The sequence below is a fragment of the Helianthus annuus genome, chromosome 4 (genome assembly GCF_002127325.2).
Source record: "Helianthus annuus cultivar XRQ/B chromosome 4, HanXRQr2.0-SUNRISE, whole genome shotgun sequence".
NCBI lineage: Eukaryota > Viridiplantae > Streptophyta > Magnoliopsida > Asterales > Asteraceae > Helianthus > Helianthus annuus.
Window position 1 is genome coordinate 2,255,841 of NC_035436.2, and position 19,333 is coordinate 2,275,173.

General features: G+C 33.4%; 1 protein-coding gene across 1 annotated transcript; it reads right to left on the bottom strand.

Annotated features, from left to right (window-relative positions):
* Window positions 1-1,940: 1,940 nt before the first annotated feature.
* LOC110935506 (probable phospholipid-transporting ATPase 5) lies at window positions 1,941-3,841 on the bottom strand. The gene is made up of 5 exons (XM_022177882.2): window positions 3,760-3,841; window positions 2,666-2,875; window positions 2,463-2,588; window positions 2,252-2,350; window positions 1,941-2,080 (listed from the first exon to the last, which is right to left on the bottom strand). The coding sequence occupies exons 1-4, from the start codon at window positions 3,814-3,816 to the stop codon at window positions 2,276-2,278; spliced, it is 468 nt and encodes a 155-aa protein (XP_022033574.1). The 5' UTR covers window positions 3,817-3,841; the 3' UTR covers window positions 1,941-2,080; window positions 2,252-2,275.
* Between the last annotated feature and the right edge of the window lie 15,492 nt (window positions 3,842-19,333).

The following is a 19,333-nucleotide window of genomic DNA, read 5'->3' on the forward strand; positions in this document are numbered from 1 at the left end:
TTCTGTACTAACTAAAAGTTAACCCAATCAGTTTTGCTGACGTAGACTACTTGTGTGGCAAAAAGTCAAGGTATTGCTACAATGGACAGCTTATGTGGCAAGTCAAGTTTTGATGATGTGGACTGCTTATGCAGCAGGGGGTACATCGATGCTTTTATGAATCGTCGTGGTGTTAAATTGACGAATTTTCTAAACAGGGTTGGAAATGCAGTTTACTCTTATAACAATTATAGTCAAGTCCAAAACAATTTTCAAAGAATTCCAAAATAGTTAAAGAGAAGAAATAATGCAAAAAATAGTCAAAGTCAACGCATGTGAATAATAGCCATTTCCACTTTGCAAAACAGCCCTTGTAAAATTCTAACATACCAATGTCACCCTATACTTTGCCCATATTACAAGAACAAATCAAAAAACCAGAATCACCCAAAAAATTAAAAAAAAAAATACAGACAACCCTACACTTAACTATAAGCATGATTAACACCTTTAAAAAAGACCAAAGAAATTAAAAAAAATACTATGTTCTTGTTGCAGCCAAAGCAACACGAGGACTCAAAACCGACAATTTCTTCCGCAACATTTGTTTAAAATGTCTAATCTTTGCATCAACTCGTGCAGTAAACCCGATCTTCGTTTCTTGTCTAGCTTTTGATCTTTCGCGGGTCCACATATGTCGATCCTCAACGTCTTTTTTATAATATTTAATTTCTTGAATAATATGATGATCCATTGGACTAAAAGATCTTTGAAAAGAAATATGCGCCAAATACGGGAGATTACACGCAACCGTCACTAAAATCGTGGTCAACCAGAATAACGGGGCGGGTGCAAGTGCTTCCACAAAGATTCTAAAAGCGTTTCCAGAATTTTCCGGAGGCATCATACCGTATAGTATTAGAAACATGTACCATGCAATGATACCGAAACCGATTAGAAAGTGTTGTATCCAAGTGAAGTGACTCATCGTGAGCGCGATTTGGCAGTTTACTGCGTAGATGACACATGTGAACATCGCGGTTCCCAACACGGTCATGTCGGCTGTCTGCCCGCCTGCCCGAAAAGCTTGGTCGTAGAATATTATTATGTTGAGGAAAAAGACGATTAGCGAACAATACAGCCCGTTTCCCATCCACCTGAATATTCGGTACCAGTCGAAAAATAGGTTTTTTGGTCCTTGTTGATATAGTGCTGGAAACTGCAGTGGTCATAAAGAAGCGTAAGTATGTACATATATGATAAAATTTTTACACTGTTACAACAACTTTGTACGATAATAACAATTTAATTCGAGCATTATATAATAATAATAATAACAACAACAACAAGTCGTGTAAATTGATTTTGAGTATCTAAACTTATAAAATGATTGGCCCATTTAGCATGTTTCATTTGCGGCGATGTTGAAACAGACAGTAACTCGAATTTATACCGTCGAATGAAAACGTATCATATTTGAAAAGACTTGTTTCGAAAAAGTTTACCTCAAAACGCAAACCAACCGAAAAGGTATATAAAAAGCATGAAAACATATTATATTTCAACCAGCTCATTTTCCCAAAAAAAAAAAAACGTGTGTATTATAAGCATGAAAACGTATAATATTTGACCTGACTCGTTTCCGGAAAAAAGTTTACCAACTTGAACATAAAGTTAAACCAAGTTGAATTTATACCGACTCGTACATAAAATTTTCAAGTTAAAGAATGAAAGTACGGGGGAAAACATGAATCTTTAGAAACTCAAAGGGGTCAAAATGACATATTACGAAGTTTTAGAAAGTTGAGGGAGTGTACATATCATTATTGAAAGTTGAGGGGAAAAAATAAAAAGTGTGGATACGAATTAACGAGACATTTTAATTGTACTTTAGGAATGAAAAGCTAACCTGTAAGCAGATTTCGGAAGAAACATCTTGTTCAAAAACGCCAAGTGCAATCACGGGCAATGATGTAAGAACGACATTGAATAAAAGCATATACCAATCATCGTACACTGATTGGCCCGAGAAGCCCGTGAATGCCTCGAAGTAGAACAATGTAAGCCCAAACGCAATGTTTTTATAGAAGAAATAGCATATCTGTTGCAAAGAATCGTTGTTAGTAATAAACAAAAATATATATACGTTAACAAATAACAGTCACATTTTGTTCGGCATTTAACTCATTCTCTTGTGACCGTTATTTAGCATTAAAGAAACAAAGATGTGACTGTGGGTCCCACTCAAGAAACCGAAACTGTAGATATATACCATTTGAGCAATTCTTTTATAACACTAGTGACCGTGTACAACTAGAAGTCTCTCAAGAAACCGAAACTGCGCAATAGCAAAATCACTAGCCATCACAGCCTGCACATATAATCATAAACTTTGTAAGCCAATTGCAAAAAAAAAAAAAAAAAAAAAAAAAAAAAAAAAAAAAAAAAAAAAAAAACCAAGCGTGTATGCATCGTACACAGACCTGCATTCCTTCAACACCACTTATTCCGACACCAATATCCGCTTCTTGAATCATTCCAACATCATTCGCACCGTCTCCAATAGCTAAAGTCGTTTTCCCCGTGCCTTCTTTCACCAATCTTGTAACCTAATGTCAAGACGACAATAAGAGACTAAGAAAAAAATAATAATTTAAAATGACGCATCTATGTATCATGATCTTACCATGGCTTTTTGTTTAGGAGAAACACGACAACATATAACAGAAGCACAATCAACGGCTAAATTCAAGAAATCATGTTTCAAATCTTCCTCTAAAGCGTAAGTTAAAGTCTTTCCATCGATAATCAACGCAAATGCAGCGTGTGGGTCCTTTTCAAGCTTAATCATTTGAGTTGCATTAGTGATTTGCAATTCAATGTTCTCCTTCACAGCCTGATCATAATAAAAATAACAATAAGAAATTAAGAATTAACTGTATTCTAAAAATCAAATTAAAGTTGCAAATATCCTTATTAAAGTTCAAAATTTAGTATATATCCATCTAAATATTATGTTAATTTCATCATATTATAATATTATATTGGGGAATTGGCCTGTAATAATTCCAACTATAGGTCATTAGCCATTGACAGTCCCACCTTTAAATATTCCCCCCACCAGTCCCACATTTCACCTATTTTTCCTACACCGGTCCCTCGTTAAAAAAAACTTAACGGAGTTATGTGTTTTTCCAAATTACAAACAGTTTTTTTACGGTTTTTGATCAGAACGGCGATACGAGTTCATTGATGTAAAATTTACCTCGAAACGGTGCTCCAAACGATGAAAACAGCACTTCAATTCGGGTGTTTAAATTTTCAATTAACAAAAATCAAGTCATTTGGAGCACCATTTCAAGGTAAGTTTTACATCAATGGACTGTATCGTCATTCTGATCAAAAGCCCTAAAAATCTATTTGTAATTTGGAAAAAAAGCTTCACTCCGTTAAGTTATTTTTAACGGGGGATCAGTGTAGGAAAAATAGGTTAAATGTGGGACTGGTGTGGGGAATATTCAAAGGTGGGATTGTCAATGGCCAATGACCTCTAGTTGAGATTATTATAGGCCAATTCCCCTATTATATTTACCCCTAAATATATCCTATTTACTCTTTTTATAGTCTAGTCAGTAAATGATAATAACTATTAACTGCGCTTAATATAAAATCACATAAAAGATGGTTTTTCTTTAACTACCTATGTAGTTAAGTAAAATTGTAAAGTTTGTTCTTATTTCAATCAGTTCAGCAATTTAATTTAATAACTATAATACATACCTTTTTGGAATCTTGTTTTAGAATGTCGACATTTGTTGATATACATATTTGCTTCATGCCCTGACGAAGTAAACTGCATGCAAACCTACACCAACCAAGATAAGGTATTATGGTTAATCTTAAAAAAAATAGTTTTACACAAGGGGCAATTTCATAGTGTTTATTGTCTATATATTAATATATACACTTCTATATATTAAAAAAAAGAGTAAACTGTCATTTTGGTCCCTGTTGTTTGGGCACTTTTGCCATTTTAGTGCAAATCTCAAACTTTTTTAATTTGGGTCCCTGTGGTTTCACTTTTATTGACATTTTAGTCCAAAATCCAAAATCCCTCTATTTTGACTGTTGAAATCTGATTGTTTTGTCCTTTTTTTCAGGGGCATTTTGGTCATTATATTTTTATTATAACTAATTATTAATTATTAATTAAAAATAAATATATAACTAATCAAATTATATATAAACAACTAAACCTGTCTCTCTCATACACATCCTCTCTCTCTCTCTCTCTTTGTAACTACTATCAAGCAACAACTTCATCTCTGAATGTTCAATCGCAAAGATCCCAGACTTGCAATCCTTCAATTTTCGATAACAAACAGATATGCAACTGTCAGCAATCATGGTTTTATCGGCAATGGGGGTTTATTTGGCAGAGAAAACAGGGATTGAAAGAGTTTCGATGTGAAAATAATGGTTTGTTAGATGACGACAACTACCTGTGCGTTTTTAGGTGGATTTATGCGGTTTCTGATACTAGATCTGAGGATATAGGCGGCGTACTAGGGCTTCAATGCCGGCTGAGGGTAGAGGCTGTGGTATTGAGGGTGTACGGTGGTGGTGGGTGTACGGTGGTGGAGGGTGTACGGTGGTGGAGGGGGGCGGTGGTGGTGGGTATGTCGTGGTGGAGGGGAGACGGTGGTGGTGGGTGATTCCAGTACAAGCGGAACCCTTCGTTTCTCTCTCTAACTGTTCACCGGAGAAACGAAACTCTTTGTTTATATCTCTAACTGTTCACCGGTGACATCGCCGGAGAAGATGAACCGGTGTTGCTCCACTGTCGGGTGTACACCGGACTCTCCGTCCGGTTCCGATCCATTTGGGTCTTTTGTTTAGAGGTGTGATTAACGGAGATGATACTGTGTTAGATGATGGATGTTAAGCTGGTGAGTTTAGAGAGAGACATGGGAGAGAGAGAGAGAGACTGAGTTCAGATTTGGGGGTTGAAGATGATGTAAATAGGGAAACGGGAATTAATAAGGGTATTTAATTTAGTTTTATAATTAACAAAATTTTAAATGAAAAACACTTGGACAAAAATACCCTTGCATAAAAAGACAAAATAGGCATGTTGGAACAGTAAAAAATGAGAGTTTTTGAATTTTGGACCAAAATGGCAATAAAAGTGAAACCACAGGGACCCATATTTAAAAAGTTTGAAATTTGGACTAAAATGGCAAAAGTGCCCAAACCATAGGGACCAAAATGGCAGTTTACTCTAAAAAAACATAAGTAAGCTAAACATCTTATATATACCATTGAGATGATTCACAGTAATAACATCGTTTTCCAACTCATTCATTCAGTAAAACAGATTGTTTTAAGCAGCTTATATGATTTTATTCACTATGGAACGGGTCAATATGATATATTTAGAGTTTTGAAAGGTAGATACAATATTATGAAATTAATCCTGCACAAAAATACTCGAAAACAACTTTTATTCACAATAATCAAGTTAAAAAGGGCGAGAGACATTATTATGAAATTAATCCTACACAAAAATACTCGAAAACAACTTTTATTCACGATAATCAAGTTAAAAAGGGCGAGAGACATTATAAGATAATCTGTTGATTATATCTATAAATATGGGTCAAAATATAGAACCTAATCATGTTTATTCAATCATAACGTAAATATAGATACCAAGTTAGAGGCACTTACTTGTGGGAGTGGTCATCTTTGAAGACGAAGATAAGGCCATGATTCCCGTTATGGTACCTTGGGTTGATGGATCACCTTAGAGAGAATTCTTAGTATTGGTGTTCTACTCTAGAGTTTTGATCACCACTTGTTATCAATATATAAAGATCAATGAATAATGGTCATGAATGGTAATCCGTTATAAAACTCTATGTTTTCTCTATTAATGGTACCTAAAGGGAAATCATAATTGCCCCTTAATACTAATCAATAATTACAATTACTACCATCAAGTAATTGTCGGGGACTAGTTATGTCATATTGGTAATGTTACCAAATGATCCCTAAGGCCACATCAACGGGTTATTTCTAACATTCTCCCACTTGGCCGAGTGATGATTTGTGATAAGTATAAGTAAGTTTGGCCAAGTTAAAACATTAATCAATGTTTCAAATTGAAATTGCAACAGAAAAATACAGTCATTGAGTTACTGTCAACTCAAGACCCCCATTAATCATGTTACAACCCCAAATCAAAACATACGTAAATTTAAGACCAAAATGACTAAGGTAAGCCCTTTGAAATTAATTTGTATAATTCTTGTCTATACGTCATCAGGTGCACATACGTATTTATAGACAAACAAATTGTGTAATTGAGGAAAAATAATTACTAATCATTCATATGTACGATATGCTATTATGTAAGGCCTTTAGTAAAACCCGTCTTTATTATGAACTCTTAAAAAGACTTTGGGTGTAGACCTTAGTTATCGGATCCGCAAGCATATCATGAATGTAATGTATTCGATACAAATAATTAGTTTCCTCTTCTTGTTCATAAACGAACAATAATTTTGTATCGAAGTTTAATGCAGTACCTCTCGAACTGTTACTGTTCGAGGAAATAAGGTAGCTGACTTTTCACAGTAAGTCTTCAATATAGTATTTATATGGAGTTAATAAGTTTATGAGTCTACTGATAAAATTTCAACAACATTTAGTGACAATTGCGTTGTTAATTAACAACATAATATGTCATTATAATTTAGGTTGTTGTTAACAGTTTCTTATGACTCCTCCATAAGATAAATTTGTCTGCAAACATAAGGATTACCCCAAATTGACTTTTAGGTTCTTTTGAATATTACAAAATCAAGGTAAGAATAATCAACCTCTTCTTTATAGTCTTTCTCGTTTCTTAAAGATATCGTAAGATGCTTCACAATAATCTAGAGTGGTTTAATGTTCATCAATGTGAGCAATATTTAAACGAGTATAGACTTGAACCTTCGTAAGGCTTCTAATTAACGAAGCATAAGGAAGTAATATCTTTTATCATTTTATCATCTAAAGGAGAGCTATATTGTTTGTTACACATGTAAGAGCCCGCTTTAGAGTAAATCTTATGGGACGAAACTAATGTCCCGTTGAGTCTATCTCGGTATATTTTGATATCTCTCGCGTAAGTGATATCTCTGAGATTCATTATATCAAAATATGTGTGAGAAATTATTTGACTTGTGCAACTTATACTTATCCAAAAAGTGCTATCTATATAAGGACAAGTTTACATTAGTTGCTCCCACTCATCTTGAGGTAGGTACATAAATCCACTTAATTCTTGATGAAAAAATGCATTAAGATTTCATCACATTTTTTATGTTCGCCTTAAACCCATACATGGAATTAATTGACTTACAAAGTAAGTGTTCTTGGCCTTCATTTTAGAACTTTCAGATTGTTTTATGAACATGTAAGTTTTTGTTTAAGGAAAGTTGTTTTAATGTTCATATAATGTAGCTCTAAATGATTATAAGCCACTAGAACAACATTGATTCTCAAATAAACATTTTGTAAGAAAGGTAAGATGATTCTTTGATAAATAATTTTCTTCTAAGCATAACCTTTAACAATCAATCATACTTTTAGCGTCTTAACGTTTGCATTCAGATTTTGTTTAGTGATGAACACCCTTAGGTAATTCAACCAAATCCTAAACGTTAAAATCAAATTTGCTAATAACAATTCTTATTCCATTTAGAAAATTGATTGATGCTGATGGCTTAATTAGAGGAAGTAGGACCAATAAACCTTCCAATATCCATTTCAACTTAAGTCAAGGAGGATACATAATCATCAAAGTTAAACCTAGATGACCTCCGAAGTTGATTATTGGGTTGTATTATGAGTTTCAGTTTTATGGATTAACTCTTTATTAAGTTGTTATCACTTTCAAGATTCTAAGTGTGTAAGAGTTGGTGCAGTATAGTGTGGAAGAGGTGTAATCGGAGTAAAATTTAATAGGTCTCTTCCCCCCGCCTCTTGCACTTCTGGCAAGTCCTGATAAGGACTTTTACTGCTTCCACTGACTTAGAAATCTTTAACAATTTAGTATGCTTATGGTCAACATTAAAAGACCAATAAATTCTAATAAAGAAACAAATGTTGTAGTTTCTCTGTTTGAGGATTACAATTTTGGCAAGAAATCTGAGTGTGCCCACGTTTAAGCAACAATGAAACTTTTGTTAGAGTAGCAGTATATTCTTAAAGAGAAAAGTTGTGAAGGAGCAATGTCTTGTACAAGAGGTGCAAATTGAGGTAATAACAAGTTTTCACTCCCCCACCTCTTGCAACTCTCGCAAATTAAGATTAAGACACTTAATACTCCCACTAACCTTTTAGATCTGTAGGAATGCTACAAGATAAGTTTCAATGATGTATGTGCTGTGGGAACATGTCATATATGTTAGACTTGATTTCCTTAATGTCCATATGTTATAAAAAATTTTGGGGACATATTTAGAAGGAAACATAGTATATATGAATTAATTTCTTTAATACCTTAATTCATATAAGACAATACAAGTAAATATTATGATAAATGAATTATGTCTGAATATTCCATTTTGGGATAAGTTCCAATGAAATATAACTTCTAATGGAACTTAATTTATTCCCTTAGCCATTTAAATATTAAGGCTTATAACACATGCTCATAAGTCACTAAGAATGAGATTTGATAATATTTCATCCTTCATTAACCTAGTCATGATTTCTCATGAAATGTGGTCTTAATGGATGGAATTTGTAAGTCTCATTTTTCTTTTGTTAAATTTTCATTTTCATGATAACAAAGGTTGTGAAAAATGTAGCATCATCAAGTTCTATCTTATAAGGTTTCTATCCAGATTGAGATAACAAATAATATGAGAGTTTAAGGTAAAAGTGACTTTGTTTTAACCATACAAACCTCACAACTGTCATAATGCAGCTTTTATATTGATACTAAATTCCGAATAATCTACAGAATATATAAGGTATCATTAAGCCCAATTATATAACAATTTATTATGGTTCTTATAGTCTTAACATAAAATTTTGCCACTAACTTTCATATTAATTATTTGTTGATTTCTGGTAAGGAAACACATAGAACTAGAATCAACCGGTCATATGTTGGTTAGAATATTACCATTAGCAGACTTAAATATCATAAATATCTTACTACTTATCTTAGCTAGCTGTTTCATTAAATTATGGATAGTCTCGATGCTCATGCCTAGTTTAATGGCATAAACCTGCTGTGAGACTTTCCTTTGAAGAAACTTATAGCTGGAAGTAGTAGTTGTACACTATCTCTGAATCTTAAAAGTATCTTCTTTTCAGGTTTAGTGGCGGTGAGATGAACATCATCTAATTTTCCAGTTTCATGCATTCCCTTTCCTGTACATATGCTGCTAATCAACACACTCATTTTCCTTTGGTACTCTTGAGTGTTATAGTTGATTCTTAAGAAAACTTATGGTATTAATGGAAAAGTTATATGTAATGCACCGGAAAAGTGTAATGATTTCCATGTGTAAACCTTTAAATTATGGGTCATGGTATTGTACATTATAATGTATTCACATATGCCACAAACTTTATAGTAAGAATCTAGAGTAATGCATGCGGCTTAAGAGTTATTTTGATTCTTCCAAAAAAAAACAAATTAGTCTTAGGAAATTTAGAATCTAGAATAGCTCCTATGATAGCAATAATGAAATGAGTTCTTGATTATCATAAGAGATATAATGGTTGACTTATCCCACTAGTCATGCTCTAGTTTTCTTCTGTAATACTTTTTATCAGAAAGAGCAGTAGGATTATCATATCTTAAGAAATAATTAACAATTCAACAAGAGCAAATTTTGTTGAAACTCTTTAGTAAGCAAAACATTTTAGGTTTTGAAATTAGAGTGGATGAAATAGATGAGATACAAACCTAAGAAGAAGCTTGGAGTGATTTACATTATGAGGTAATCAAGTAAGGCATACACAAATTATTATATTGAAGATATAGTCTACTATAACACCAACAGATTAATTTAAGATTCTACCTGAATTTTTGCTTCGCTTTGGCTTTGACCAAAATTCAGAGAACGTACATAAATAACAAATTGTCTTGCTGTTCTATAATAAATCTGGCTTTGCTTTGGCTTTGACCAAAATTTATGTATTATGAACATACATAATAAACTGACTTATTGTTCTACATGAAATTTGGTTTCGCTTTGGCTTTGACCAAATTTCATGTATTATGAACATAAATAAATAAAACCAACTTAATGTTCTGCCTGAATTTTGGCTTCGCTTTGACCAAAATTCACGCATTATGAACGATGAAAAAATAATAAACCTCGGCTTAATGTTCTACCTAAATTTTGGCTTCGCTTTGGCTTTGACCAAAATTCAGCATTATGAACGATATAAATAATAGACCGTCTTTAGTGTTCTACATGAACTCTGGCTTCGCTTTGGCTTTGACCATAATTCACATATTATGAACACACATAAATATAGACTGTCTCAATGTTCTACATGAACTCTAGTTTCGCTTTGGCTTTGACCAAAATTCATGTATCATGAACACACATAAATAATAACGTAAAGCACATAAATATAACATAATACCTTTGGGCCAGAAATGAAATATTTATGTAAATTAGGCTGATAATTTATTATGTGCATCATCAAACAATTCGTTGTTGGTTTCATTATCCAACAATACACATAATCACATAAAATGGTATAAATTAAAGTTGGGCCATTCGCAAAATAAGAATCTCACATAAAAGTTGCATATAAAGGGCTTTAAGTGTACAAACATTTAGGCACAAAATCAACTATTCAGTTCATGGATTATAGTCTAGAATTTCTATAATCAATTCATTAATTGCAATCATTAAATTCAAACATTAATTCATGAGGACTTTGTAACCGATTAATTCAAGAATGCATGAATACATAATCAAGTGCATTGAAAATTATTAATTATAAGTTCATCCTCATTGCAAAAGATTTTAAATTGCATTACTTTCATTAATCCAATATTACATAAAACTCTCATGTCAAATCAATGGAATTAGTTGTAAAATAACTCAAATAAAACGTTCATGAATCCACATAATGAATTCAGGAAACTAAAATGTTCCATCTAATTTTACCTATGATATTATTAAATTGATTTATATAATGGACGATCAAATAATGTAAGATTCCATCATCATATATTATATTACTAAAACCAGAAAACAATATGAATTGATAATTAGGAAACATATGTTTATGGCAGTGGTAATTTTATTCCTTTTTTTTGGTACGATTAAGGAACTTAAAACGATCATCAAGAACAAATTATCAACATCAAATTTCTTGATTGAATTGACATAATCAACACTAACACTGCTCTGATACCACATGTTGATTATATCTATAAATATGGGTCAAAATATAGAACCTAATCATGTTTATTCAATCATAACGTAAATATAGATACCAAGTTAGAGACACTTACTTGTGGGAGTGGTCATCTTTGAAGACGAAGATAAGGCCATGATTCCTGTAACGCCCTGCGTTTTCAAACTTCCTACATTTAGAAACCTTACGTGAAATTCTAACTTTGGAAATCTTGTGTTCTTATAACCATTCTTTCATTGTAATCGTTGTAAAATACGGAACTTGCTTCGTAAATAAAACTTGTACATTACACTTTTTACCTAGTTAAATCATGTTTTATTTCACATTTCACCTTGTTACAAGTTAGGGGAAACATTGTTGCACATTATTACACAACTTAACTAACAAAATTACTCATTATACTGTTTTAAAAAAATAAAAAAATAAAGAAATATGGCAGCCCCAATTCAGCAAAATTCAGCCCATATAGTTGGGTTTTGTGGGCTAGTTTCAAGGTGTAACCCCTTTTAAACACTTCCAAAGCCCAACCCATTGAAACCCTAATCCTTCCCCCTATAAATACCCCTTATAACCAGCCTCCCTACCACTTTTGCAACCCTAAAAACTCACAAAACATCCACCAAACCGTAGCTGAAAGCAAGGGTTCGAGTAGATTGACACGCCTTCACGAAAATGAGCATAACTCACTCAATTCTTATCCGATTCACTCGATTCTTTTTCCTACTTGCTTGTATAATCATGGGGTTCGATTCCTAGACTTCTCCTTGGAGAAATCAGACCTGGAAATGCCCCGAAATAGTCCATAAACTTTCTGTTTGTTTTTATGTTCATCAAAAACTTGTTTAAACCTATGCAACTTGTGTCTAACACATCTCATACCTATGTCCTAATGCTTACAACTTATCCCATGGTTGGTTAAGCTTAAAAACAAGGTTGAGACATTTAAAATCAGAGGATTAAACCTCATAAACTTGGTGTTTTGTTTAGGGTTTTTAACCCACAAGTCATGTCAAACTTTGTCTTTGATACATGAGTGATTATGGAACAACTTGGGTTGTCCAAACATACAATCCTCACATGATTTGATGATTTCTCTTAATTAGTGTGTATATTTCTTATTCTTTATTGTATGTTCATGACCCTCCTTGGTTGTTTTTTTTTACATCAAGTGTAGTGGTGAACACATAGAGGTGCCTAAATGGAAGACTTGATCTTCCTACCTCCTACATGACTTCTATGACATTTAGAGGTACCAAAATGAAGATTTTAATCTTCTACCTCATGCTTGAACTATTGGACATATATTATATAACCTAAATATATTATTCGAATAATCGAATCTTTGATGATGAACTAGTGTTCATATGTCGGGGTACTAGATTACATCATCCTAGACTATGATAACTTGTCACGATTCTAATGGAACCTTGTTCCATGAAAACATTTAAACTCCTTCGAGTTTCCTAGTGTCAAGAACAAGCATCATATGTACTAAATGATTATTTTCCATGTTATTCTCATATCTTATTTTTATGTTGTTTTAAACACCGAATCTCGACTCTAAACATACTTGAACTTTAACCCTTATACATTCGGACTCTAAATCTCTACTCGTCAACAATTGGATAATCGGAAAACATATGCAAACTTTGTGAGTATACTCGTATTTCCCCCTTTTTACTTTTACCACTTTTGGGGTGTAACATGTTTACCTATTAACTTACACATGAACACTTTGTTAAACACATGAACGTTCCTATAACATGCTTGTATACGTGATGACTTGATACTTTAAACTTGGGTTATTCTTATGTGTTGAACTTATCATTAACTTCGTATGAGCCAAACCTTGACATATGTAGCGCTATAGGATTAACGACCCGCCCGTAAACTTGAGGTTATGTCTTGAGCATATTGCGTTTTCTTGGTTTGATATGTTAGACACATGCCATATTTAAGGTTTATCTTGAATCATATGCTTGCCATGAGGAATTGTTCACACTTTTATCTTATGCTATGTATGTACCAAACTTGTATACTCGCCTTTGCTTTGCATTGAATTGTATTTTTAAACATGTTACAGGTTGATGATGATCAAATGAAAACGGATAGCAAAGATGCCTAAATACTCACTTAGACGTTTAGGTTTAAAGTGTTGTATCAATTTTGTTTATGTTATGTTGAACAATGTTGTTATTTGCTTTTCTTGTAATGTTTTGACATTTATTTTGGAAATGAAATTTGGATTATTAAATTATTGGCACAAATAGCGTTATGATGTCTCGAGCAATCTTCACACTTCGTCTCATCCCGATGTTTCCGCCATTGGTTGGGGTGTGACAGATTGGTATCAGAGCCATAACTATAGGGAATTAGGAAAAGTAGGAATGCTTTCACCTAGTCTATAGTTTTAGAGCCTTATTCGTATGCTTTGCTTGGACTACTACATGATACCTTATTTGTTACTTATTTATGCTCTTTTAAACATGTATGTTACTCATGTGTAATATTTGACATGTTATTCGTACGCATTAAAGCTTGTTCTATTATGTGTTAACACTTGTTTTATCATTTCATTATTTAAGTACCATTCTTGAGATGCTTTCTTATGTGTTTATACTTGCTTGTGTATTTCCTTCAACACACACTTCCCTCATGCATTTTACTCGATTATTCTAAATCCGACAACACTCATATTGTACAAATGAGACGAATTCACCAAAATAGGCGTGAAACCCACAATTTAGTGAACGACTCTCAATCTATCTATCCTTCTTTTTACACGAGATATCGCCATTGAGCTAGGAGTGAAATCCACATCTAAATGGCAAATCTCAAATTTCAAATTCTAGTGGACCCTCGTCAACATGTCGAAATTTAAATTTTGACCCGACGAGTACCAACCACACTTAGGATACGAAATCGTCAAGATAGGGGTGAAACCCGCACCTTGTCGACTAGTTCCACTCCTTGATTTTTCATAAATCCCGCCAAGTCTCGAAATTTCGATTGATTTGGGACATGTAGTAACCGGAAGGGTAAATACCGTTAACCGACTTGTCGGCGAGAGTATTTTACCTATTAGGCCAAAGCATGCTCCTCAAATTCAAAAGACTTTTCGACCACTTTGGTTAGTCAAAGTTCCATTTGGAACACTCCAAACTTTGGTCAAACATGTGTTTCTATTGTTCATTTTATACGATGCAATCTTTCAACCTCGAGTTTACCTTTGATTTCTCTTTTCACACGCACAACATATCGAACCTTTTTGATACATTTATATATGCATGATTTTCATATAATTTAAATTCATATTCCTTGCAACAACTAGTGGAGAGGTATCATCGAGATTGGAGTGACTTCCTTACCTTGACGATTGACTCCACCCCTCTTCCCTTAAAACGACCTCACCAACGAGTTAGGGGTGATTCCCTTACTTAGGTGACCGTTACCCAAAACTTCTCTTTCAAAATATTTTATTATGCAAACCCAATCATGTTTTATACCTAAATCATTTATCATTATTCAAAATACCTACTTATACCGATTTCAAAATACATTGTTTATCAAACGTACTTCTTATTCTATCATCCATTTTCACTAAAATCATATACACGAGATTCTTAATCATGTCTTTACCGTTTTACTACATGAATTTCCAAACCTTACGAAATGCTACCTATCAATTTAATCGGTCTAATGAATCTCTTGCCCATGAACTTCACATCTGATTTATTAACTGAAACACGTTCACATTATATCATCATACTAGAGACTTCCACTCTTAATCGAAATCAAACTAACCTTTCTCAATTACTTATAAGACCTCATAGATGTTATATGATCGTTTTACCAAATACTCTTTCCAACATCAATAAATCCTTTGTTAAAATTATTTTTAAACAATCACTAAGTTCTTTTATTAGATTTCTTTTCTAAGGGTCGACATTTTCACAAGAACTTTCAAAGTTCAAAATTTCATGTTTTGATGCAAATGAAACAAACCCGTTATTTAAAAAAAAAAAAACCTTCTCTACAACGCTTAACTCGTCATCCAAATTTCAAAACACGTGGGCTAGAAGACTTCATGGGGACCGACAATTTTCAACATACGTGAACTCCTTTTTTTTTTAACAAAAGTAGCATTTCAATCATTACAAAATACGTTAAGCATTACCAATGAGTACTTTATGTTCCTTTACATATACAAACTATATTCTACCTTTCAAACCAAGCTCAATCTAATTTTGATTCAACAAACTCAACGTTTTGTTTAAACAACTATACATGCACATCATCATACACATTTTAGACGATATCTCGTGATAACATCATTTATATCGTTCGTATCTACATACTTAACCTTTTTTTTTCTCCGCAATGTCTCAACGTACACCATATACGCAATATTTATTTTTCATACCTACACCTATGTTCATACGTTTTATGCTTGTACTCATACACATACTACTTATACGTTTTACGCTTCTACTTGTACACATACTACTTACACGTTTTATGTTTATGCTCATACATTCATGCGTATTCATACTTAAACTTATGCTCATACTTTCATCCTTACTCATGATTCGTACATTCGTACCTATACGCGAGCGTAATCCGAGGGATTCGCTTACGTAGGTCCCATACATGCTTAAACATAAACATGCTTACATACGACATTCTTCTACGTACACATTCTTATTTTCAAATTCATGTATACCTTGATTCATACATAACTAGTACAAGCTATGTGGATCATGCGACGATCAGTATAATCGCGGGTGCACACGGGATTATAGTGATAGGCGTATGAGAACCATAGAGTGTACTACTGTGTATGGTAAGACACGGAACGTAACATGACCCCGAGTAACGAAACGGACGTAATGTGGTTAAAACATGGTGGATACGCCGCTGGTACTTCCTATATATAAGTGTTTTCACCATGTTACCAAACTTTCGTAAAACGTGCCATGAGAAATTCAGTGTGTTGCAGACCTTTTGGACCTAATACAACTTCACGCAACTCACAAACGCATTATATCCGATTATTCATGCCGAGACTTCATCCTTAACACACTACGTTCATCTATCCAACACTTATGCTATTCACATACTTGTACTCTTTAAGAGCCATTCGTTCATTCTATACTCGTATTATTTTATACAAAACTCGTTCGCAATCCAGCTTGTTTAAACATTTGAGTCCTAACTTACCTCATTACCTATAAAATAGCCTCCCTATTCTTGATTCTTGTGTAACTATACTTAGTATCTCTCTATTGCTTTATTTAAAGTAACAAACCTTTTCGTTCCTCTCAATAAACAGGTTTTACGAAAGTATGATTTTTTTATACTATCCTTAAAAACTTCCCCTTGCAAATCTACCTTGATGTTCTCCAAAATTTAGTACATTTCAAACTTCCCAAGTTTCAATTCTTAATGATCACCTTTATGCCAAAAACTCTTTCAAGCCTTCCTCTTGAATAAATTTCGGGACGAAATTTCCTAAAGGAGGGGAGACTGTAACGCCCTGCGTTTTCAAACTTCCTACATTTAGAAACCTTACGTGAAATTCTAACTTTGGAAATCTTGTGTTCTTATAACCATTCTTTCATTGTAATCGTTGTAAAATACGGAACTTGCTTCGTAAATAAAACTTGTACATTACACTTTTTACCTAGTTAAATCATGTTTTATTTCACATTTCACCTTGTTACAAGTTAGGGGAAACATTGTTGCACATTATTACACAACTTAACTAACAAAATTACTCATTATACTGTTTTAAAAAAATAAAAAAATAAAGAAATATGGCAGCCCCAATTCAGCAAAATTCAGCCCATATAGTTGGGTTTTGTGGGCTAGTTTCAAGGTGTAACCCCTTCTAAACACTTCCAAAGCCCAACCCATTGAAACCCTAATCCTTCCCCCTATAAATACCCCTTATAACCAGCCTCCCTACCACTTTTGCAACCCTAAAAACTCACAAAACATCCACCAAACCGTAGCTGAAAGCAAGGGTTCGAGTAGATTGACACGCCTTCACGAAAATGAGCATAACTCACTCAATTCTTATCCGATTCACTCGATTCTTTTTCCTACTTGCTTGTATAATCATGGGGTTCGATTCCTAGACTTCTCCTTGGAGAAATCAGACCTGGAAATGCCCCGAAATAGTCCATAAACTTTTTGTTTGTTTTTATGTTCATCAAAAACTTGTTTAAACCTATGCAACTTGTGTCTAACACATCTCATACCTATGTCCTAATGCTTACAACTTATCCCATGGTTGGTTAAGCTTAAAAACAAGGTTGAGACATTTAAAATCAGAGGATTAAACCTCATAAACTTGGTGTTTTGTTTAGGGTTTTTAACCCACAAGTCATGTCAAACTTTGTCTTTGATACATGAGTGATTATGGAACAACTTGGGTTGTCCAAACATACAATCCTCACATGATTTGATGATTTCTCTTAATTAGTGTGTATATTTCTTATTCTTTATTGTATGTTCATGACCCTCCTTGGTTGTTTTTTTTTACATCAAGTGTAGTGGTGAACACATAGAGGTGCCTAAATGGAAGACTTGATCTTCCTACCTCCTACATGACTTCTATGACATTTAGAGGTACCAAAATGAAGATTTTAATCTTCTACCTCATGCTTGAACTATTGGACATATATTATATAACCTAAATATATTATTCGAATAATCGAATCTTTGATGATGAACTAGTGTTCATATGTCGGGGTACTAGATTACATCATCCTAGACTATGATAACTTGTCACGATTCTAATGGAACCTTGTTCCATGAAAACATTTAAACTCCTTCGAGTTTCCTAGTGTCAAGAACAAGCATCATATGTACTAAATGATTATTTTCCATGTTATTCTCATATCTTATTTTTATGTTGTTTTAAACACCGAATCTCGACTCTAAACATACTTGAACTTTAACCCTTATACATTCGGACTCTAAATCTCTACTCGTCAACAATTGGATAATCGGAAAACATATGCAAACTTTGTGAGTATACTCGTATTTCCCCCTTTTTACTTTTACCACTTTTGGGGTGTAACATGTTTACCTATTAACTTACACATGAACACTTTGTTAAACACATGAACGTTCCTATAACATGCTTGTATACGTGATGACTTGATACTTTAAACTTGGGTTATTCTTATGTGTTGAACTTATCATTAACTTCGTATGAGCCAAACCTTGACATATGTAGCGCTATAGGATTAACGACCCGCCCGTAAACTTGAGGTTATGTCTTGAGCATATTGCGTTTTCTTGGTTTGATATGTTAGACACATGCCATATTTAAGGTTTATCTTGAATCATATGCTTGCCATGAGGAATTGTTCACACTTTTATCTTATGCTATGTATGTACCAAACTTGTATACTCGCCTTTGCTTTGCATTGAATTGTATTTTTAAACATGTTACAGGTTGATGATGATCAAATGAAAACGGATAGCAAAGATGCCTAAATACTCACTTAGACGTTTAGGTTTAAAGTGTTGTATCAATTTTGTTTATGTTATGTTGAACAATGTTGTTATTTGCTTTTCTTGTAATGTTTTGACATTTATTTTGGAAATGAAATTTGGATTATTAAATTATTGGCACAAATAGCGTTATGATGTCTCGAGCAATCTTCACACTTCGTCTCATCCCGATGTTTCCGCCATTGGTTGGGGTGTGACAATTCCCGTTATGGTACATGGGTTGATGGATCACCTTAGAGAGAATTCTTAGTATTGGTGTTCTACTCTAGAGTTTTGATCACCACTTGTTATCAATATATAAAGATCAATGAATAATGGTCATGAATGGTAATCCGTTATAAAACTCTATGTTTTCTCTATTAATGGTACCTAAAGG